This window comes from Salmo trutta, chromosome 20 (assembly GCF_901001165.1).
Source record: "Salmo trutta chromosome 20, fSalTru1.1, whole genome shotgun sequence".
Classification (NCBI taxonomy): domain Eukaryota; kingdom Metazoa; phylum Chordata; class Actinopteri; order Salmoniformes; family Salmonidae; genus Salmo; species Salmo trutta.
In genome coordinates, this window is record NC_042976.1 from 33,119,434 (window position 1) to 33,145,196 (window position 25,763).

The window sequence follows — 25,763 nt, forward strand, 5'->3', positions numbered from 1 at the left end:
CAGCCCCAGCACCTGCGCTGACCCTGCTTCCCCACGCCTTCTTCACCAGACTGAGGAGAGTGGGCTTCACCAAGGCCGTGTGCGCCGGGTGGTGGTGCTGGCCAGAGTACCCGTTGCAGTTTACTATTTAGTGAGAGAGACAGAGGTGGGGGGAGGGGGCGAGGATGGAGGGAGAGGAGGAGGGGAGGGGAATATGTTACAGTGTGGCGGTGGAGGTGCGGGGCAGCCTGTCGATGGGGACGATTGTAGCGGCCATCGTGATCTTCTTTGTGTGTTTCCTGTTGGAGCTGACTTTGTACGTGGCCAAGCATATGGAGGTTGCGGCGGTGCACCATCGTCAACGACTCCCAGAGGCTGCTGGGAAAAGTGTTCCGGAACATTGTAGTGATCCAGGTGGGAGTTCTGTTTTCTGTTTGTTTTGGTTTTCATTTTTCCGAATGAAGTAGACTTCAATTCATGTAGTTGTTCAGTTTATAACTTGTTTTATCCAGGGTTTATACCTCTCATCTAAACCCTTTTCTCCTTCCTCCTCTCAGTTGGTTCTGATAGTGTGCCTGCTGCCTCATCACAAGTTCATCTTTATCTCTATGGTCCAGCACCAGCACAAAGTTGACCCAGCCACCACCACCACCAGGGGGCCCTGCCATCCCCTCTCTGCCATCATCTTTTATCCTTTAAATGAAAGGTGCACTATGCAGCATTTTCAATAGACTATTTGATAACTATAGGCAATATTTGTCCATTTCTTTTCAGTTCAAGAGCACTTCCAGAAGAAAATCATGTTTTGTGGAGTTAAGTTATCATCAGTCATAGGTATACATGAAGGAAAGTTTGAAGCCGTCAAACATCGTAACAGTATGTTGATTTTTGTTTCAGGTCAAGAACTTCCTGCTTTGTCTCGCTGCGCTGCGGAGTTCCACCGACTCGTAAATGTATTTCCTGTTGGACAAGACCCGCCCACAGAAGCCCAGCAAACAATCATCAGGCAGGCCTACCAGGCAGGCCACCACCAGAGTCAAACCTGATTGTGTGAGGTTGGAGGTGACTGTGTCATAAGGGTCAGGGGCCATGGAAAGAGTCACCCAGGGGGAACTGGAGTCTGGGCAGTGCTCTGTAAAGGCTTCTTACATTGACCACCTTCATCACTTCAGGAGAAGTGAGTCCAATGTATTTATCATGTGCTGCTGTTTTTTCTTTCCTACTTTATTCAAAGAGCACCTTGTATATTTATGAGGGAGAATAAATGTGTAACTGATACTGTAAGGCCCAACGCAGGAGATGAGAAGCAGGTACAGGGAGTGAACCGTTTAATACAGACGGACATGCAGCGGAACAGGGACAGCGTCTGGACATGAACACGACACGACAAACAATGCTACTACAGGGAACAACACAGAGGAGCAGACGTATATGCAGGGGCAATCAACAAAGTGAGGGAGTCCATATGAGTCTAATGAGTGCAGCTGTGTGTACTGATGGTAACAGGTGCGTATGATGACGGGTAGCCTGGCGCCCTTGAGCGCCAGGGAGGGGGAGCAGGAGCAGGCGTGACTTATACATTATGTGGTGTACTTGTGTAATACATATGTATAAATGTATATTATAAATCTTATAGGTGTAAAGTGGTGTGTGTTTAATCCTGCAGGATGTGTGTGTGTATTGTTCTGTGAAGTGTGGGTCTTGCAAATGGCTGTCCCCCGGGAGGACTAGACAAGGGCAGACAGGCGAGAGAATCTGCCACACTCCACTGTATGCACACACACACACACACACACACACACACACACACACACACACACACACACACACACACACACACACACACACACACACACACACACACAGATAGAGAGATCGAGAGAGAGGATGAGAGGAAGGGAGGAAGAAAGCATCACTGGTATTGCCCAGAGGCAGCAATTATTGCTAACCTACACTAGCTTCAACAGGAGACTTCTACCTTCAATCTTTAACCTTTTCTCTTTATGCAGAGTGCAAACTGTTTGTATTTCCTTGTTTGAATATAATAGTAAAAGTGCTACCTTTCAAACAACAATAATCATGTCTCTGAGTTTATGCTTAAAAGAGTGACTACCACATTTACATTTAATATTTTATTCATTCAGCAGACACTTCTACTGTATATCCAGAGCTACTTACAATATGTGTACGGTTGCACGCGTGAGTGTGTATGCACACAAGCATGTGATTTTTTTTTAAATAGAAAAGTGTCCTTCAGTCAAGCATATGCACTTTCACACATATTAAGCTCAATTAAGGTAACCAACACAGCATTTTAATCAAAGGCATTTATTTTGGCTCCACTTTAAACCTGATTTATCCTGGCTGTTTATAGCAGATTAGTGCTGTAATTCACAATATCTCTACCATGGCTCACACTCATTAACTATGCCAGTGGTCCGGGGGATGGAGGGAGGGGGAGAGGGAGAGAGAAATAAAATGTGTGTGTGCACTAGGGCTGGGCGGTATACCGTATTTTACTATATACCGGTATTGATGCATGGACAGGTTTGGGTTTTTACTTTACCTTCTATAACAGCGTTTGGTTTGTTAAAGAAGATACGCCGTGTGTAACGTCCATTTTTATAGTTTACTCCGCTACTTGAGTCATCTCTCGCCACTCTCTCCATGCCGCTTTCCCACAGACCTAGTCCCACCCCTGTCACTCAAGGAGCGTATTTGTTGTTGCTTGGCCACGTGATACTTTCGTTCAGTCTGCATGGTCAATGCAGCACATGTAATAATGTTGATGACAACGATGTTGTTTCCACGTTAAATCCACAAGCATTCTAATTACAATATTAGTTTGTTTCTTACATCTGCAAACAGCTAGTTTGCATTTTCTTAGCAAGTTAAGCTAAATCGTGGTAGCCACTAATGCTAATCGCTAGCTAAGGTAACCAACACAGCATTGTGTAGCTAGCTAGCTAACTAGCTAATAAAAGTACTGAGTCAGAGCAAACGTAGCTAGCTAATCAAATCAAAGTTTATTAGTCACGTGCGCCGAATACAACAGGTGTAGACCTTACAGTGAAATGCTTACTTACAAGCCCTTAACCAATAGTGCAAAAAAGGTATTAGGTGAACAAAGAAATAAAACAACAGTAAAAAGACAGGCTATATACAGTAGTGAGGCTATAAAAGGACACCGGTTAGTCAGGCTGATTGAGGTAGTATGTGCATGTGGGTATGGTTAAAGTGGCTGCATATATGATGAACAGAGAGTAGCGTAAAAGAGGGGTTGGCGGGTGGTGGGTGGCGGGACACAATGCAGATAGCCCGGTTAGCCAATGTGCAGGAGCACCCCTAGGAAACACTGAACATCACTTTGGTTCTTACCCTGTCACAATAACTCGTCCATGGCATTTTCATTCGTTATCATGTCAAACAACACTCTATTCAAAGTGCCCACTATTAACTAGAGAATTAGAATAAACATTATATTGCCATGATTCCAAAAGTTCACCCAAGTGTTTTGATCTAAATCGCAATTGCCACATTTGGTTAAAAATAAGGCCTAGTATTTTTGCCCATATCATGGCAGTGTGGAAATGATCTCAAATGAGTCCAGGAAATGCAGAAACTGATGGAAATGCAGGAAATGATTTTAGGTTGAAGTTGAACAGTATAAACCAATCAGAATGGAGAAAGACCTATTGAAATATTTAATAATATATGTGATACCACCCTAGGGTCACACACTACTCATAAAGCAAATGTACAACTTTAATTAATCAAAAACATAAAATACCGTCAAATACTGTCAAAAATGACATGATATGATATTTTGGCCATATCGCCCAGCCCTAGTGTGCAACACTACAGTGACTGTTGCCCATTTTCAGAGCTGGATTGTCTATATCCAAACGCCAGGAACCTTGGTTCCCATTACATGATAGTTATCAGTAGACACACCCCATTCCACTCAGTCATAAACAACATGAATCATACTATTAAGAAGAAGCTTCTGTGGCCACTAACACACATAGACCTGAGAGGGTCAATGTCACTCTACCAGCTAATGTATACAGTAGGAAAAGGAAAAGCCTATTAAGATCACTTGTTCTCTTTCGTCGCTCCCTTGTTCTCTTTCGTCACTCCCTCGTTCTCTTTCGTCACTCCCTCGTTCTCTTTCGTCACTCCCTCGTTCTCTTTCGTCACTCCCTCGTTCTCTTTCGTCACTCCCTCGTTCTCTTTCGTCACTCCCTCGTTCTCTTTCGTCACGCCCTCGTTCTCTTTCGTCACTCCCTCGTTCTCTTTCGTCACTCCCTCGTTCTCTTTCGTCACTCCCTCATTCTCTTTCGTCCCTCCCTCGTTCTCTTTCGTCATGCCCTCGTTCTCTTTCGTCCCTCCCTCGTTCTCTTTCGTCCCTCCCTCATTCTCTTTCGTCCCTCCCTCGTTCTCTTTCGTCCCTCCATCCCTCTCACGGTCTCTTTCTTCTCTCCATTCATATGGAGAATGTGACATTTCCTCCATATTGAGCTATCAGCCGTTACAGATAAGACCCATCTCTCTTCAATTCACTGTCTGGTTGTTTATCAGAGTGTAGACAGGACAAACACACAGGCTGCCATTAGTCCCACTGGCCCCTTATAGCCTAGTGAACAGAAAGAACATGACTTTCGGAAGCAGCAAACATTCACTTCTCTCTGTTGCTACAGTTTGAAGAGTAGAGTTCAGTTTTGTTATGTATTTCATGCCCAGCTCTTGCAAATAATTGTGTGTGTGGTGCTTGTGTGTGAGAAAGAGAGCATGTGGTTGCTTGTGTGAGTGTGTGTATCAACAGAGCTCTTTTGCCTACCACTGTATTGCTGATCCAGTAATTACCTGTATAGTCTATGCCTCAGTGGCACACTGCGCACAGTGCTGACACCACACATAGCGAGGTGAAGGCTTTGTTATGTGTGTGCATGTGTTTGGTCTTTGTTAGGAGATAACACCACACACACAAAGAACACAAACCAGAGACAACATACAGCTTCGACAATAAACTATTCAGTTCAGTGGACATAGCGAGTATGCAGTATTTGAAGGGAAAGATACAGTGCTTGCCATGGAACAATGCATATGGCTTGTTTCTGCATTACTCTACAACAAATAGAGCTTGCCAGCTTGTAGTCCTAAAACCCGGAAATTAGTTACTTCTGGTTTGTTTAGCCATCCCTATGAAAATGATTGTGGAAAGTATAGGGTTTTGGGATAAACGCTGAAAATCAGGTCTGAAGTTAACACAGGCTTAGGAGACCTAATACGTTTTGTTCTATGAGATAATATCAGTTAGTTAACATGAGCCTTTTTGTGCTTTTTTTAATTACATAAATGCTTCACAATTACGTTAGCTGGTGAAGATGATCTCGTAGAACAAAACATATAAGATCTCCTAAGCCTGTGTTTACCATAGACCTTATTTCGGAGTTTATTCAGAAACGGCATTCATTTCTCTATAGACTTTGTCCAACGAACCATGGCGGAGTTTGTGCCTACAAAAAATACGCAGTTACTATTTCTCTCTGTAGCCTGGAGTGCACACGGAAAGCAGACGTAGCTACTGGTTGATTGCAAGAGATACAATGCTTTCAGAAAGTATTCATACCCCTTAACTTATTCCACATTTTGTTACAACCCGAATTCAAAACCCATAATGACAAAGTGAAAACAAATTTACTTAAATATTCACACCCGAGTCAATACATATTAGAATCACCTTTGGCACCGATCAATTACAGCTGTGAGTCTTTCTGGGTAAATCTCTAAGAGCTTTGCACACCTGAATTGAATTTTACATTTTTTTCAAGCTCTGTTAAGTTGGTTGTTGATCATTGCTAGACAGCCATTTTCAAGTCTTGATATAGATTTTCAAGACGATTTAAGTCAAAACAGTAACTATACCACTCAGGAACATTCAATGCCGTGTTGGTAAGCAATTCCTGCAAAATGTGGCTTCATGTTTTAGGTTATTGCCCTGCTGAAAGGGGAATTTATCTCCCAGTGTCTGCTGGAAAGCAGACAGAACCAGGTTTTCCTCTGGGATTTTGCCTGTGCTTAACTCTATGACAAGCATACCCATAACATGATGCAGCCCCCACCATGCTTGAACATATGAAGAGTGGTACTCAGTGATGTGTTGGATTTGCCCTGAACTTAATGCTTTGTATTCAGGACAGTTAATTTCTTAGCATAATTTTTTGCAGTTTTACTTTAGTGCCTTATTGCAAAAAGGATGCATCTTTCTTTTTTATTCTGTACAGGCTTCCTTCTTTTCACTCTGTCATTTAGGTATTGTGGAGTAACTACAATGTTGTTGATCCATAATCAGTTTTCTCCTGTCACAGCCATTAAAATCTGTAACTGTTAAAAAGTTACCATTGGGCTCATGGTGAAATCCCTGAGCCGTTTCTTTACTCTCCGGCAACTAAGTTAGGAAGGATGCCTGTATCTTTGTAGTGACTGGGTGTATTGATACACCATCCAAAATGTAATAAAAACATTGTATTGATACACCATCCAAAATGTAATAACTTCACCATGCTCAAAGGGATATTCAAATGTATGCTTTAAAAAAAAAGTTTTATCTACCAATAGGTGACCTTTGCGAGGCATTGGAAAACCTCCCTGGTCTTTGTGGTTGAATCAGTCTTTGAAATTCATTGCTCGACCGAGGGAACTTACAGATAATTGTGTGGGGTACAGAGATGAGGTAGTCATTCAAAAATCATGTTAAACACTATTATTGCACAAAGAGTGAGTCCATACAACTTATTAGGTGACTTGTTAAGCACATTTTTACTCCTGAACTTATTTAGGCTTGCCATAACAAAGGGGATGAATACATACTGACGCAAGACATTTCAGCTTTTCATGTTTTATTAATTTGTAAAAATTTCAAAAAACACAATTCCACTGTGAGATTACGGGGTATTGTGTGTAGGCCAGTGACACAAAATCTTAAATGTAATCCATTTTAAAATTCAGGGTGCAACACAACAAAATGTATAAAAAGTCAAGGGGTGTGAATACTTTCTGAAGACACTGTGTCTGATAATTATTTTGGACCATTCCACAATAAATATACAGTAAGGCATCCCTCCATCTACAGCGCCTATCTGAAACAGCTAGACATTTATCTGAGGTCTACAAGTGTTAATAGTCTGTAGTCTAGTCCATTATCACAAGGTTATCAATCTGACATTCCAAACTGCCTTATTATCTCTGCTTCCAGAACTAGAATGAAAACATCAACATTCCAGAACTAGAATGAAAACATCAACATTTCGGAACTAGAATGTAAACATCAAGATTCCGGATTCTCTCCACAAAATTCACATTCCCATCATTTTGTCAACATTCCTTTTCAGAATGCCTTACTCGTTGTAATCAGGCATGTGACAGCTCGTCTGTGGTTCCAATCTCTCACTCGCACACACGCACACACGCAGCGTGATGAGTAGAAGGGGTTATTGTGAATAATAGGAGATAAAAGAGAGGCTCTGTGATTTATGCTTCTTGGGATTGAAATTAATTCAATGACTTGACTTTCACACATGGGGGACACACACACGATACACTGAGGCACACAGGCTGCTCTCTATTCAACAAGGACAGCGTTGCCATACAACCCATGTGTGTGACCCCTGTTGAGTTAACCCGTAATCAGAGAGTAAGCTACATATGATAAAGTAAGAGCTACTCGATACCAATCTCCACCAATGAGAAACCAGAGATAGGCATTGGTCTCTGATCTGTGCTCTTCCGGCATTAATCACAACCCATAGCATTGAGCCAAAAGCTGGGTCACCCTCAAAGCATAGTTACAAACCAAGAAATGTATGTATATAACATATCTGAGCATCTTCATGCAGAGTGGGTACTGATGTAGCTGACTAACTATGCTGTGATCTTGTAAACCCCAATGTTTTATCAGTGCTGATATATAATGGCCAATGTGTGATAGTGAACAGTGTTTGTCAAGCTCTTAGAGAGAGAGAGAGAGGAGGAAGGGGAGAGAGAGAGATAGAAGGGGGGATCTATATCTGTACCCAGCAGTGTCTGGTGTGAAAACTGTCAGCAGTATTTTAACAGCCAGTGCTTTATATTCAGAACAGAGCTATTTCCGCCTCACTCTGTCTGTGCCTGCTGAGAAAAACACTTCTTTCTCTGAAAGGGATATACACCGAGTATACAAAACATTAATAACACGTTCTATTCCATGAATAGACTGACCAGGTGAATCCAGGTGAAATCTATGATCCGTTATCGATGTCACTTGTTAAATCCACTTCAATCAGTGTAGATGAAGGGGAGGAGACAGGTTAAAGAAGGAATTAAAGCCTTGAGACATGGATTGTGTATGTGACATGGTGAATGGGCAAGATAAAAGATCTAAGTGCCTTTGAACTGAGTATGGTTGTAGGTGACAGACGCACCGGTTTGTGTCAAGAACTGCAACGCTGCTGGGTTTTTCACTCTCAACAGTTTCCCACGTGTATCAAGAACGTTCCACCACCCAAAGGACATCAAGCCAACATGACAACTGTGGGAAGCATTGGAGTCAACATGGGCCAGCATCCCTGTAGAACGCTTTATACACCTTGTAGAGGTGGGTGCAACTCAATATTAGGAAGGTGTTCCTAATGCTTTGCACACTCAGTGTATATGATAAGACTATTTGGGGTTTCAAACATAACTACACCAGCTTCAACTCAGGGGCTCGTACAACTCTGTCAAATAACAACGACTACACACTACTCATAGTTATTGCAATTTATCTCCAAAGATACTCTGACGTTGACTCATGGTTATGGAGCAATATAGAGTCAAGGTTGGAAAGTTTATCATCTAACCATTGCCAGGGCAGCAATAACAACAAAACCTCCACCATATCATCAGCTCACATGAGACGTAAAGGAAGCTGTGGTTTTTAGCAGCTACATTTCAACGCTAATAAAACCACTGCGTCTTCAAGTTCTCACCTTGGGTGCCAGCTAGCTGCCTGGTTTCTCACAACTTCCATCCTAACCAGATAACACCAGCTGTGTGGTTCACCATTAACGAGCCTGATCAAATAACACTTTTCTTTTCTGTAATAACATGAATATTGTCACAGAAGGTTTTTTATGAAATGAAAACAGAGAGAATTCCCTCCTTAGTTGTTGTAGTCTGGGTCATGATGGCTGTGGAGAGGACTGGGGTGAGCTGAGCACTGTCAGTATAATCAGAGCGAGTTCCCAACTCAGAGTAAACACACACACTATCAAAGAGACACTCCGGCCTACCTTCACGTCTCGATGGATGACGTTGTTGTCATGGCAATATCGTAGTGCCTCTAGGATCTGTCTCATGTAGTGACTGGAGAGGGATAGAGAGCAATAAAACACCATGACTGTTGATTTGATACAACATTGTTGTAATCAGTGGTGTATAGTACTTACAGTTAGTAAAAATACTTCAAAGTACTACTTAAGTTGTTTTTTGGGGTATCTGTAATTTACTATTTATATTTTGGACAAGTTTTACTTTTACTCCACTACCTTCCTAAAGAAAATAATGTACTTTCTACTCCATACATTTTCCCTGACACCCAAAACTAATCGTTACATTTTGTATGCTTAGCAGGACAGGAAACTGGTCCAATTCACACACTTATCAAGTAAACATCCCTAGTCATCCCTATTGCATCTGATCTGGAGGATTCACTAAACATAAATGCTTCGTTTGTAAATTATGTCTGGGTGTTGGAGAGTGCCCCTGGCTATCTGTAAATTGAAAAAAAAAACAGAAAATTGTGCAGTTAATATAAAGAATATGAAATTATTTATACTTTTGAAACTTAAGTATATTTAAAAACATATATTTTTTTTAACCTTTACTCGAGTACTATTTTACTGGGTGACTTTCACTTTTGTCATTTTCTATTAAGGTATCTTTACTTTTAATCAAGTATGAAAATAGGGTACTTTTCCACCACTGGTTGTAATGTCAACACTGTAATAGCAACAAGTGGATACTGTTGTTTTTGGTATCGTGTGTGTTTTTTGATTCTTCTCTGAATTTCTTTTTCACTAGTGTTGTGTTTTGAAATGCTGAACGCCACATCGAAGTATGGCCTTGAGAGGAGGAACTCTTCAAGCAGAGAATCATGGGAAGTGGTCTTACCTGGCCACTGCTTCACTGTACACAAAGCCAGCATCTGCCCTCTTCACGATCTCAAAACACAGGTCTGCTCCATCCATACTGTAGGAGAGCGAGAGAGGCCGAGGGAGAGGGAGATAGAGGGGGAAGGAGAGGGAGGGAGAGAGAGAGAGAGAGCGAGAGAGGGGCAGAAGAGAGGTCAGTTTAGCATAAAGGTCAATGTAAACGTCCAGATTCAGGAGGTGAAAAGGCTATCCTTATTACAGTTTGATGTGTGTGTTACTGTCTTTACTTTATCTATCCAATACTCCATAGACACCACTGCTATGGGCCGGTTTGAAAGCTGTGTGTCTGTCGCATGTGTTTGTGGGTCTGCATATTTGTGTGATAAAGCTATGAAAGTTACTCAAAATGAAACTTGTTCGTTCGTTTTTAATCGAATCCTTTGACGCACATGAGAGAGATGTGAAACAGGACATTTTTTGATATCTGATTTCACATAAAGGAATTTGTCATGGTGTGTGTTCGTGCACGCGCGTGTGTGTGTCTGTGGAGTCTTCAGGGACCTAAGGGGAGGTTCCTCTGGTGTGGAATCTTTGTCTTATCTCTGCCTCTTCATATTCCACATTGGTTGTGCTTTTTTTAATCATTCTCTGGTTCTCTCTCTCTTTCTAATTTTTCAGCGTACACTGTCTCTTCTTCTACAGCCCGGCCTCTTTCACCAGGGCTGGGTGGTGTTCAGATGTTCATGCCGTCAGACTGTTCCTGTACCATACCGGGGTATTCACTATTAGTGGAAGTGCCCACAAGGGGTGCTATTTAAAACAAACTGCACAAGACAATTTAGGCAACAGGGATCTTGATCCAGGAGGGGATAGAATGTCTCTGCTGTAACCAAGAAGCTTAATCTTGACATCTAGATGCTTCGCTAGCAAGTTAGCAAACCAAATGCTGGAGCCCTGAGCTGGATATCATTTATTTGACACATCTTACATTTCTTATAGTTATACTTAACTTCTAAGAAATGGTATAACCTCCCAACCCACAACGTATATATTCTTTAAACGGTATTGAAAATCATATGGTCTGTATTTTGAAATAACCCGGTAATATGGCATTAACGCTCCCTCCCTTTCCCTCTCTCTCCATCTCTCCCTCTCTCACTCTATCACTTCTTCTACCACCTGGCCGCTCGGGCTCCTTCATCCTTTCAGCGCTCTACCATCTCTTTCTCCCGCTTCTTATTTCGTCCATCTCTCTGCTTTCTCCACTCCTATCATCACAAAAGCTCTCACTTCAACACATTCTAGAACAGCTTCCTACACTGATACACACACCCCTTCGCCCTGTACCCATATTTTGGCCTGGTAACTAGCATAGCTACGCTAGCGTTAGCGAGCAGTAGGAATCCCATTACCAGCTGTCACATCATTAATACCATTCTAGCATGACTGCGCTGCAACAAAATAAAATACTTTGATATAAAAAAAAATGCTTGCAGAGTATATAAGTGAATGAGTGTGTGTGTGTGTGTAATAGATAAGTTACAGAGTGTGTGACAGACTTACAACTCGAAGACCATGTAGAGCATGCCATCTGAACTGTAGGTCTCCACCAGCTCTACGATGTGAGGGTGCTTCAGCATGTGGCAGATACTGGCCTCTCTCTTCAGATCTGTGGAGGTAAGTGAAAGAGAGAGAGAACGGTTCGCGGTCAGGGGTTAGACTTCATGGTCTCTGGCTTTCTAGAAAAGCTTTCGGGAAAAGCATCAGAAGAACTCATGTGGGGTAAATGAGAGGAAAAAACTAGATCAGTAGACACGCCTCCTCGTCACTAGAACTATTCAATCTGAAAAATAAATGTGGTGAATATCATGTGAGAGCTTGAGTTTTGGGGAGAGTGATGTGCATGGGGAGAACATTTGATTGCTTGAACAAATCAATATTCTGAGTCTTCAACAGGGATGCAAATGGGGTATTGCACTGTCATCCTAAACGAGATGAATCGAAGGTAGAAACTCAAACAGGTATTATAAACCTGGTGGTTCAAGCCCTGAATGCTGATTGGCTGAAAGTCGTGGCATGTCAGACAGTATACCACGGGTATGAAAAATATGTATATATTACACTGGTAACCTGTTTATAACAGCAATAAGGCACCTCGGGAGGTTGTGGTATATGGCCAATATACCACGGCTAAAGGTTGTATCCAGAAACCCAGCGTTGTGTCGTGCATAACAACATCCCTTAGCTGTGGTATATTGGCCATATATCACACCCTCTCGTGCCTTGCTTAAATAAGCCTGAGTGAGTGAGTGTGTGTGTGTGTGTGTGTGTGTCTGCTGTTAAGACTAGCCAACACTAGGGGAGCTATCAGGAGCTTACATGAAGCTTCATCCAAACAGGCAATGTGTGTTACTGTTACTCTCTCCACTCCTTCCCTCTGTCCAATGTGAGGTCCTACCGTGCCATCTCCCCCATCCTGTGTTTATATGTGTGACCCAGTTGGCAAACAGAAATACCTCCAGCCTTTTATACTTACATTTCAGTCATTTAGCAGACGCTCTTATCCAGGGTGACTTACAGTAGTGAATGCATACATTTTCATACTTTTTTTTCAGTACTGGTCCCCACTGTACTGCACTACACATTGTACAAAATATTAAGGACACCTTCCTAATATTGAGTTGCACACCCCTCCCCCTTTTGCTTTCAGAACCGCCTCAATTCGTCATGGCATGGACTCTAGAAGCCGTCCAATATGTTCCATAGGGATGCTGGCCCATGTTGACTCCAATGCTTTCTACAGTTGTGCCAAGTTGTCTGGATGTCCTTTGGGTGGTGGACCATTCTTGATACACATGGGAAACTGTTGAGTGTGAAAAACCCAGCAGCGTTGCAGTTCTTGACACTCAAACCGGTGCGCCTGGCACCTACTATTTTGTCTTGCCCATTCACTCTCTGAATGGCATACATAATCCAAATCTTAATTGTCTCAAGGCTTAAAAATCCTTATTTAACCTGTCTCCTCCCCTTCATCTACACTAACTGAAGTGGATTTAACAAGTGACATCAGTAAGGGATCATACTGTAGCTTTCACCTGGATTCACCTGGTCAGTCTATGTCATGGAAAGAGTAGGTGTTCCTAATGTTTTGTACACTCAGTGTATACTGCAGAGTGAGAGAACCAATAGATCAACACAAACATGCTGCATGTTGTTTTGACTACAGCACTATCTTCATCAAGCACCGGAATGTTACACTTGCTTCTTGGTTCTGCAGACACATTGGACCAGCGTTGCTCTGATCCATTTTCCTCTCTCCTCTTTCCCTCTCCTGTCTTTGCCTCGCCCTGGGCTCTACGCTAACCTTTTTCTACAGGGAGCACGTGTGCGCCTACATTGGAAAATGCAGGTGCAACACAAAGATATTTAGGAGCACAATGGAAAATATTTGCGGTAATAAAGCTAAAATCCTTAAATGTTTCTAGGTACTCCTAAATAAAAATGACAGGTTGCACAGCATTATATTTAGGCGCATATGCGGGTGGAAATTGTGGCACTGAAGAGCCCCGTCTCCTCATCCATCCATCCCCTTCAGCAGGCACTTACCTTAACACCCACCTCCAGGCAACAGCTATTCTGGGAGGGAACATTGGAGCTAGACGAGTGAGATATCATATGTAATCTTACACACACACACACACACACACACACACACACACACACGAGTGCGTGTATGATATACCTAACTTTTCGGCTTTATGCACACACTCCAGGAAAACACATTACTCCTCACTCTTAACAGCATTCACTTTTAATATCCTTCTCTGCAGTATCACACACATAAAACCAAAATACCACTACACACAAATACCGCTACACACAAATACCGCTACACACAAATACCGCTACACACAAATTCTCATTCATACAGTGCAGCCAGAGGACATTTAACATTCATCAGCAGTGCCAATGTCAGAGCGCCAGGAGAAAGAAGGAAAGAAAGAAGGAAAGAAAGAAGGAAAGAAAGAAGGAAAGAAAGAAGGAAAGAAAGAAGGAAAGAAAGAAGGAAAGAAAGAAGGAAAGAAAGAAGGAAAGAAAGAAGGAAAGAAAGAAAAGGACGCAATGTGAAAGGAGATATGGGAGAGTGCCTTCCTCACACTTCCAAAAGAGTGTGGGTGGCATTCCGTACACGGGAGAAATAATAAGCCAATATCACAGCCAATCACAACACTGGCGGGTAATTAATACTGTGAAACACTATCCTTCCACTATTACTGCAGATACACTGTATTATGATAATTTTGTTGAAATTAAAATACAAAAATATGTGTAGCACCTTTATGGGCAGGCAGGAGGCAAAGGATAAAGTACATAAAATAGTGATTTTGTTCATAGAAATAATGGCAGTGCAATGGCACTTAATGTTAATGTTGGCAAGTAGTCAAAAATGACTTACCAAAACAAACAATGAACAAAAATGTAAAACAATCCAAAATTGGACTTAGGTAACAGGCTACAGGTACTGAGAAAATAAAATACGGCCAACGTGGACCCGCTCCCCTTCCGAGCTTACAGAACTCTGGCAAAGCCAGGTAGAAATACCTTGAGCCATGTTCTAGGCTAAACCATAGCCACAATGCGTAGGGGTGCACACTGCACATAACCAATTAACTGGTTAAAAATGTATTTACACAACACAGAGGCTATAGAAACATCTAATAACAGACCATCATAACATCACATTATTCATAGGCCTTCAAATCAAAACTGGTTCACATCTTCAATAGCAGTGATCTCAATCAACAGATAAACAAAATGACAGAACTCGCAGGAAAGAGGGGCGCACACTTCTACAAGGAAATGGCAGTGGGCGTGCCTTGTGTTGAGCGCGGATGAGCATGAGCTCAGAGAAGCGGCAACAAACAAGAACAAACATACAGTAAGCACTGAAAATAAATCCCCAAACTGAAGGAAAATAACTTCACTTGATTAGCAAACGTAGGCTAATGACAAGAGGGGAATTTAATAGCAACAAATACCGCTCCAAAAATATCCTTTGGTATTTGTTTCATTAGTCCACTGTTGATACAGTCACAAAAATGTTTTGCATGTCAGCAATCAAGATTTCCAGATATAGAACCTTCAAAATAGAGAAAGTGTCAACAGTATGATGCGACTAATGAAACAAATACCAAAATATACAATGTTTCAGCTCCCAGTAGAAGCTCTCAGGCCTCAGTGTGTGTGTGTGTGTGTGTGTGTGTGTGTGTGTGTGTGTGTGTGTGTGTGTGTGTGTGTGTGTGTGTGTGTGTGTGTGTGTGTGTGTTGGAAGTGACTGAATGGAAATGATTCTCAGATCACTGCATCAGTATTACAGCTGACCTCAGAATAGAGGCAATAAATGAGGAGGGAGAAAACGTGAGAGAGAGAAAGAGAGATTGCATAAGTGTGGTTGAATGAAAGAGATTAAATGAATGAAAATTGGGGAGGGAGAGAGGGAGATCGACATAGATCACACACAACAAGGCCATGTACTTTCTTCAAAGTCAGATCAAAACACATAGTAGGAAAGCACAAACCTCCATATGGCTTTGACACGCATGTACACTGCAGGGGGCATGTCAAACAGTGCCATGTTCAATGACTCACCACAGATAAAGCAGTTAGGAGGGGAGGGGAGGAGAGGGGGAGAGAGAGAGCTCTCAATAGAGGTCCCCGTTTCTCCAGCTGGGAGTTAAAGTCTGCTCTGGAGGAGGCCCTGATCTGTGTGTCTGTGTGTGCCTGTGTGTGTGCGCGCATGCGCACTGTGTGATGTTTCTGCTGCTGGTAGTCAATGCCTGCTCCAAAGGGGCAGCAAAGAGAGGTCTCGGTACATGTAGTAGAGCTCTAGATGCCAGATGCCCCATTACTATAGCTACCACCTGGAGAGGAGGAGGAGGGATGGGGAGAGGGAGGAGGGAAGGAGGGAAGGAGGCAGAGAGGGAGGGAGGGAGGGAAGGAGGGAGGGAGGCAGAGAGGGAGAGAGGGAGGGAGGGAAGGAGGGAGGCAGAGAGGGAGGGGTGGGGAGAGGGAGGAGGGAAGGAGGGAAGGAGGCAGAGAGGGAGGGAGGGAGGCAGAGAGGGAAGGAGGGAGGCAGAGAGGGAGGGGTGGGGAGAGGGAGGAGGGAAGGAGGGAGGCAGAGAGGGAGGGGTGGAGGGAGGGAGGGAGAGAGGGAGGCAGGCAGAGAGGGAGGGAGGGAGAGAGGGAGGGAGGCAGAGAGGGAGGGAAGGAAGGAAGGATGGGGAGAGGGAGGGAGGGAGGCAGAGAGGGAGGGAAGGAAGGATGGGGAGAGGGAGGGAGGGAGGCAGAGAGGGAGGGAAGGAAGGAAGGATGGGGAGAGGGAGGGGGAGGGAAGGAGGGATGGGGAGAGGGAGGGAGAGAAGGTGGGAGGCAGAGAGGGAAGGGTGGAGGGAGGGAGGGAGGGAAGGATGGGGAGAGGGAGGGAGGGAGGCAGAGAGGCAGAGCGGGAGGGGTGGGGACTGAAAGTGATGAATCTCTATGGTTCTCAGGGCTGCTTTTCTCTCTTATCTCTTGTGCAGTCTGACCTATTCATCACACACCACTGGGACAGGGGGCCTCGGCAAGTGTGTGTGTTTGTAGATGGAGAGAATGTGCAAGCATGTGTGTGTGTGTGAAAGCTTTAGTGTATGTGTGTATGCGTGTGACCCCTGCTGGCCAATAGATCACCGGCCCACTCCATTTCTGGGTCCTTCAGGCCCGTCCCTAGGCGTTGTGCAGCAGTGTGTGTGACTACTCTCCTGTATTAAAGCTGCTTGTTCAAGAGTAACTGTTCTATTTTCTATCACCCAACAAATGTGAAATATAAAGACAAATCAAAAGGGAACAGTGTTGCTGCCATCTAGAGTTTGTGTGTGTGTGTGTGTGTGTGTGTGTGTGTGTGTGTATCGGTTGATAGATTTCTCAGCGCTCCAGCCAAGGCTTGTGATTGGATACAAACAGGTGGGAGGGTGATGGAGAGGAATGGGAGGCCAAGGGAAAGTTTAATTTGTGTTTTTCCTCGGTCGTTTTCCATCCCTCTGTTTCCATCCCTCGCTTTATGAGAAGGGAGGGATGACAGAAATCCCTGGCTCTGGTAGAAAGGAGATATTTCTCCTCCGCGGAGCGGGGTACATGATCCCTCGTTCAGAAGGGGTTTGTAGGGGATTGTCTGTGGAGTGTGGTAGGAAGAGAAGCTAAGCTCAAATACTCATGCAGACTTAGAAAAGGACTTAACCTGACAGTGAGTTTTCATAGAATGCGCACACACACGACTACAGAAGTAATAAATCATACTAGTAATAATAATTGGAACTGTTATGCCAAGCCGACTAGCACGGAGGGGAGCAGTGTTGTCTGGAGAAACCACAGATGTGTCCTGCGTCAGGGGAACAGGCCGGATCAGCTACCTAACAACACAGTCACATATCATACTTCATTGTACTGAAATCTACCACTCAACACCCATCTGTGACTACACCTAGCCACACACATATCTCTTTGTCAACTCTCCTGCTCGTCCCTATACACTCCAGTGGGAAGAAATGAGAATGGAGATGGAAACAAATAGAAACGTGAGAGTGAAGTGACAAACTGTACAACTGTATGACACTCAGACAACAGACAAAAGACAAGAGGACAGTCCCAGTTTTACTCCGCAGATATTGGTCAGTGACATTTTTACTGTTGTCAGTATTCACCCATATGAAAGCTTAAGTCTGACACACGCAGACCACACACACACGCAGACCACACACACACACAGACACAGACCACACACACGCAGAGATGGCATTTCTGATCAACTCGATTCATTACTGAAGGGCCAGAAATAGAAATCGATAACCTTGTTTCACTTTTCTCATTTTAATTGTTCAGCAAAAAATGATATTTTCCAGCAATGTAAAAACATAGCAGCTAGTACCAAGATAGCCTACATGAATGTGGAATGTGCTTTGAGATCAGAATCAGGCATTAAAAGTCAATATTTTTCAAGAGGGTTCCTAATGACAGAGCAGAGAGGATGTGATCAGCAGACAGGAAAGAACAGTCTCATTAGACACCCTTCATAGAGCACAGAAAGACCGATCTCACAGAACCTTTTCTCTCTCTCCCTCCAAATTCACACCATTTCTCCCTCGCTCTCTTTATCCATTTCCTAATCGCTCACTGTACAGGTTTGCCTGCCTGTCTCTCTCTCTCTCTCTCCTTCTCATCGAAGGTAGAGCTGTAACGGTCACTAAGTATAACGTGCCAGTGGTTGAGGTAAACGTAAGGCAGAGTGGTAATGTAATATAATGTAGATGTATGATTCTCCATTGCAGATGAGATGCCATCAGTTACCTATGTGTGTGTTAGGCAATTATGCAAAGAATAGGCCCATACTCTGCTGCCAATTTACCCTCAATTGGCTCAGTGTGTGTGTGTGTGTGTGTGTGTGTGTGTGTCTTTGCCTGAGACAAGAAAAGGAAGATATATCATAATGGGTGGCTGAAGTAACTACAGTCCATTCACCCAGATTGAACCCTGCAATCTTCCCCTCTTAAAAACAAATACAACTCTATTTCTCTCTCTTTCAGAGTGGACGAATGGCGCTGCAATGGACAGCTGTAGTTTTACGAGCTGCTGACCAATTCTGATATGTTGTGGTGTTTTTTTCCACTGGTCTGAACTGTTTTTGTACATAATGTTTCCGCCAGTTTCCTATGACCGAAAAGAGCTTCTGGACATCAGAACAGTGGTCACTAACCTGGATGTGGATGAGGATTTCTACTTCAATGAGTCGGCGACGCAGGACATACTGCTCACCCCGGATTAGGCTCTAATCCCCGACACTCAGAACAGGAAGTGACGGTGTAAGAGAGGCCGACGTGCGGGCACCCTGGCGAAACTACGTCGGCGAGTAAATAAATCGCCAACGTAGGATCACCGGAGAACTGAACGAGCTCCGTTCATGGGACCTGAAGAACTTTAATATTGTGGCTGAACAAGGACATGGATAATATACATCTAGCTGGTTTTTCTATCCGCCAGCAGGACCGAACGGCAGCCTATGGTAAACTCAAGGGGGAGATGTGTCTCTTTGTGAACAACAGCCGGTGCGCAATCTTTAATATTAAGGAAGTCTGGAGGTTCTGCTTGCCTGAGTTAGATAAGCTGTAGACCACTAGTTCTCAACTGGTTTTGCCTGGGGACCCACATTTGACAAGGACGATTTATTCACAAACCAATATTATGGACTGTTAATGATTGCATTTTGTAATGTTGTATTGCAGCTGCCTTCTTGGGCAGGCTTCACTTGCAAAATATACTGTCTCAATGGGCTACTATTATGGTATTAAAGACAGTCATTACACAGCCATATAAGCTGAGAAAACATTTATGATCAATTCAAGAGAACAAGCCGTTGAATTAGGCGACCAGTTCAGGGGTGGGGTGTAATGAATGATCAGAATCAGAACATGACATCAAAACCAGTCCAATAATGTTAATGAACAGTAACACAAACCAGTCCTATAATGTTAATGAACAGTAACACATACCAGTCCTATAATGTTAATGAACAGTAACACATACCAGTCCTATAATGTTAATGAACAGTAACACATACCAGTCCTATAATGTTAATGAACAGTAACACACACCAGTCCTATAATGTTAATGAACAGTAACACATACCAGTCCTATAATGTTAATGAACAGTAACACACACCAGTCCTATAATGTTAATGAACAGTAACACATACCAGTCCTATAATGTTAATGAACAGTAACACACACCAGTCCTATAATGTTAATAAACAGTAACACATACCAGTCCAATAATGTTAAGTAGCACATACCAGTCCTATAATGTTAATGAACAGTAACACATACCAGTCCTATAATGTTAATGAACAGTAACACATACCAGTCCTATAATGTTAATGAACAGTAACACATACCAGTCCTATAATGTTAATGAACAGTAACACATACCAGTCCAATAATGTTAAGTAGCACATACCAGTCCTATAATGTTAATGAACAGTAACACATACCAGTCCTATAATGTTAATGAACAGTAACACATACCAGTCTAATAATGTTAAGTAGCACATACCAGTCCTATAATGTTAATGAACAGTAACACATACCAGTCCTATAATGTTAATGAACAGTAACACATACCAGTCCAATAATGTTAAGTAGCACATACCAGTCCTATAATGTTAATGAACAGTAACACATGCCAGTCCTATAATGTTAATGAACAGTAACACATACCAGTCCTATAATGTTAATGAACAGTAACACACACCAGTCCTATAATGTTAATGAACAGTAACACATACCAGTCCTATAATGTTAATGAACAGTAACACACACCAGTCCTATAATGTTAATGAACAGTAACACACACCAGTCCTATAATGTTAATGAACAGTAACACATACCAGTCCAATAATGTTAAGTAGCACATACCAGTCCTATAATGTTAATGAACAGTAACACATACCAGTCCTATAATGTTAATGAACAGTAACACATACCAGTCCTATAATGTTAATGAACAGTAACACATACCAGTCCAATAATGTTAATGAACAGTAACACATACCAGTCCTATAATGTTAATGAACAGTAACACACACCAGTCCTATAATGTTAATGAACAGTAACACATACCAGTCCAATAATGTTAATGAACAGTAACACATACCAGTCCTATAATGTTAATGAACAGTAACACATACCAGTCCTATAATGTTAATGAACAGTAACACATACCAGTCCTATAATGTTAATGAACAGTAACACATACCAGTCCTATAATGTTAATGAACAGTAACACACACCAGTCCTATAATGTTAATGAACAGTAACACATACCAGTCCTATAATGTTAATGAACAGTAACACATACCAGTCCTATAATGTTAATGAACAGTAACACATACCAGTCCAATAATGTTAAGTAGCACATACCAGTCCTATAATGTTAATAAACAGTAACACACACCAGTCCTATAATGTTAATGAACAGTAACACATACCAGTCCTATAATGTTAATGAACAGTAACACATACCAGTCCTATAATGTTAAGTAGCACATACCAGTCCTATAATGTTAATGAACAGTAACACATACCAGTCCTATAATGTTAATGAACAGTAACACATACCAGTCCTATAATGTTAATGAACAGTAACACATACCAGTCCTATAATGTTAATGAACAGTAACACATACCAGTCCTATAATGTTAATGAACAGTAACACACACCAGTCCTATAATGTTAATGAACAGTAACACATACCAGTCCTATAATGTTAATGAACAGTAACACACCAGTCCTATAATGTTAATGAACAGTAACACACACCAGTCCTATAATGTTAATGAACAGTAACACACACCAGTCCTATAATGTTAATGAACAGTAACACATACCAGTCCTATAATGTTAATGAACAGTAACACATACCAGTCCTATAATGTTAATGAACAGTAACACATACCAGTCCTATAATGTTAATGAACAGTAACACACACCAGTCCTATAATGTTAATGAACAGTAACACATACCAGTCCTATAATGTTAATGAACAGTAACACATACCAGTCCTATAATGTTAATGAACAGTAACACATACCAGTCCTATAATGTTAATGAACAGTAACACATACCAGTCCTATAATGTTAATGAACAGTAACACACACCAGTCCTATAATGTTAATGAACAGTAACACATACCAGTCCTATAATGTTAATGAACAGTAACACACCAGTCCTATAATGTTAATGAACAGTAACACATACCAGTCCTATAATGTTAATGAACAGTAACACATACCAGTCCTATAATGTTAATGAACAGTAACACATACCAGTCCTATAATGTTAATAAACAGTAACACATACCAGTCCTATAATGTTAATAAACAGTAACACATACCAGTCCTATAATGTTAATGAACAGTAACACATACCAGTCCTATAATGTTAATGAACAGTAACACATACCAGTCCTATAATGTTAATGAACAGTAACACATACCAGTCCTATAATGTTAATGAACAGTAACACATACCAGTCCTATAATGTTAATGAACAGTAACACATACCAGTCCTATAATGTTAATAAACAGTAACACATACCAGTCCTATAATGTTAATGAACAGTAACACAAACCAGTCCTATAATGTTAATGAACAGTAACACACACCAGTCCTATAATGTTAATGAACAGTAACACACACCAGTCCTATAATGTTAATGAACAGTAACACACACCAGTCCTATAATGTTAATGAACAGTAACACAAACCAGTCCTATAATGTTAATGAACAGTAACACACACCAGTCCTATAATGTTAATGAACAGTAACACATACCAGTCCTATAATGTTAATGAACAGTAACACACACCAGTCCTATAATGTTAATGAACAGTAACACACACCAGTCCTATAATGTTAATGAACAGTAACACATACCAGTCCTATAATGTTAATGAACAGTAACACACACCAGTCCTATAATGTTAATGAACAGTAACACACACCAGTCCTATAATGTTAATGAACAGTAACACATACCAGTCCTATAATGTTAATGAACAGTAACACACACCAGTCCTATAATGTTAATGAACAGTAACACATACCAGTCCTATAATGTTAATGAACAGTAACACATACCAGTCCTATAATGTTAATGAACAGTAACACATACCAGTCCAATAATGTTAATGAACAGTAACACATACCAGTCCTATAATGTTAATGAACAGTAACACATACCAGTCCTATAATGTTAATGAACAGTAACACATACCAGTCCTATAATGTTAATGAACAGTAACACATACCAGTCCTATAATGTTAATGAACAGTAACACACACCAGTCCTATAATGTTAATGAACAGTAACACATACCAGTCCTATAATGTTAATGAACAGTAACACACACCAGTCCTATAATGTTAATGAACAGTAACACATACCAGTCCTATAATGTTAAGTAGCACATACCAGTCCTATAATGTTAATGAACAGTAACACATACCAGTCCTATAATGTTAATGAACAGTAACACATACCAGTCCAATAATGTTAATGAACAGTAACACATACCAGTCCAATAATGTTAATGAACAGTAACACATACCAGTCCTATAATGTTAATGAACAGTAACACACACCAGTCCTATAATGTTAATGAACAGTAACACATACCAGTCCTATAATGTTAATGAACAGTAACACACACCAGTCCTATAATGTTAAGTAGCACATACCAGTCCTATAATGTTAATGAACAGTAACACATACCAGTCCTATAATGTTAATGAACAGTAACACATACCAGTCCTATAATGTTAATGAACAGTAACACACACCAGTGCTATAATGTTAATGAACAGTAACACATACCAGTCCTATAATGTTAATGAACAGTAACACATACCAGTCCTATAATGTTAATGAACAGTAACACATACCAGTCCTATAATGTTAATGAACAGTAACACATACCAGTCCTATAATGTTAATGAACAGTAACACACACCAGTCCTATAATGTTAATGAACAGTAACACACACCAGTCCTATAATGTTAATGAACAGTAACACATACCAGTCCTATAATGTTAATGAACAGTAACACACACCAGTCCTATAATGTTAATGAACAGTAACACACACCAGTCCTATAATGTTAATGAACAGTAACACATACCAGTCCTATAATGTTAATGAACAGTAACACATACCAGTCCTATAATGTTAATAAACAGTAACACATACCAGTCCTATAATGTTAATGAACAGTAACACACACCAGTCCTATAATGTTAATGAACAGTAACACATACCAGTCCTATAATGTTAATGAACAGTAACACATACCAGTCCTATAATGTTAATGAACAGTAACACACACCAGTCCTATAATGTTAATGAACAGTAACACACACCAGTCCTATAATGTTAATGAACAGTAACACATACCAGTCCTATAATGTTAATGAACAGTAACACATACCAGTCCTATAATGTTAATGAACAGTAACACATACCAGTCCTATAATGTTAATGAACAGTAACACATACCAGTCCTATAATGTTAATGAACAGTAACACACACCAGTCCTATAATGTTAATGAACAGTAACACATACCAGTCCTATAATGTTAATGAACAGTAACACACACCAGTCCTATAATGTTAATGAACAGTAACACATACCAGTCCTATAATGTTAATGAACAGTAACACATACCAGTCCTATAATGTTAATGAACAGTAACACACACCAGTCCTATAATGTTAATGAACAGTAACACATACCAGTCCTATAATGTTAATGAACAGTAACACATACCAGTCCTATAATGTTAATGAACAGTAACACATACCAGTCCTATAATGTTAATGAACAGTAACACATACCAGTCCTATAATGTTAATGAACAGTAACACACACCAGTCCTATAATGTTAATGAACAGTAACACATACCAGTCCTATAATGTTAATGAACAGTAACACATACCAGTCCTATAATGTTAATGAACAGTAACACATACCAGTCCTATAATGTTAATGAACAGTAACACACACCAGTCCTATAATGTTAATGAACAGTAACACACACCAGTCCTATAATGTTAATGAACAGTAACACACACCAGCCCTATAATGTTAATGAACAATAACACACACCAGTCCTATAATGTTAATGAACAGTAACACATACCAGTCCTATAAGTTAATGAACAGTAACACCACCAGTCCTATAATGTTAATGAACAGTAACACACTACCAGTCCTATAATGTTAATGAACAGTAACACATACCAGTCCTATAATGTTAATGACAGTAACACATACCAGTCCTATAATGTTAATGAACAGTAACACATACCAGTCCTATAATGTTAATGAACAGTAACACATACCAGTCCTATAATGTTAATGAACAGTAACACATACCAGTCCTATAATGTTAATGAACAGTAACACATACCAGTCCTATAATGTTAATGAACAGTACACATACCAGTCCATAATGTTAATGAACAGTAACACACCCAGTCCTATAATGTTAATGAACAGTAACACACCAGTCCTATAATGTTAATGAACAGTAACACATACCAGTCCTATAATGTTAATGAACAGTAACACATACCAGTCCTATAATGTTAATGAACAGTAACACATACCAGTCCTATAATGTTAATGAACAGTAACACATACCAGTCCTATAATGTTAATGAACAGTAACACATACCAGTCCTATAATGTTAATGAACAGTAACACATACCAGTCCTATAATGTTAATGAACAGTAACACATACCAGTCCTATAATGTTAATGAACAGTAACACATACCAGTCCTATAATGTTAATGAACAGTAACACATACCAGTCCTATAATGTTAATGAACAGTAACACACACCAGTCCTATAATGTTAATGAACAGTAACACACACCAGTCCTATAATGTTAATGAACAGTAACACATACCAGTCCTATAATGTTAATGAACAGTAACACACACCAGTCCTATAATG

At 41.0% G+C, this 25,763-nt stretch overlaps 1 protein-coding gene across 14 annotated transcripts in view; it reads right to left on the reverse strand.

Moving 5' to 3' along the window:
• Positions 1-25,763, reverse strand: part of LOC115155914 (peripheral plasma membrane protein CASK) — a 210,463-nt gene that overhangs the window by 92,714 nt on the left and 91,986 nt on the right. For all 14 annotated transcript variants that reach the window (XM_029702980.1, XM_029702986.1, XM_029702988.1 and 11 more), the window contains exons 3-5: positions 11,715-11,820; positions 10,171-10,248; positions 9,291-9,363 (exon numbers count right to left, since the gene is read on the reverse strand). In XM_029702980.1, coding sequence (XP_029558840.1) covers positions 9,291-9,363; positions 10,171-10,248; positions 11,715-11,820 — 257 coding nt within the window. The remainder of the gene's footprint in view (positions 1-9,290; positions 9,364-10,170; positions 10,249-11,714; positions 11,821-25,763) is intronic.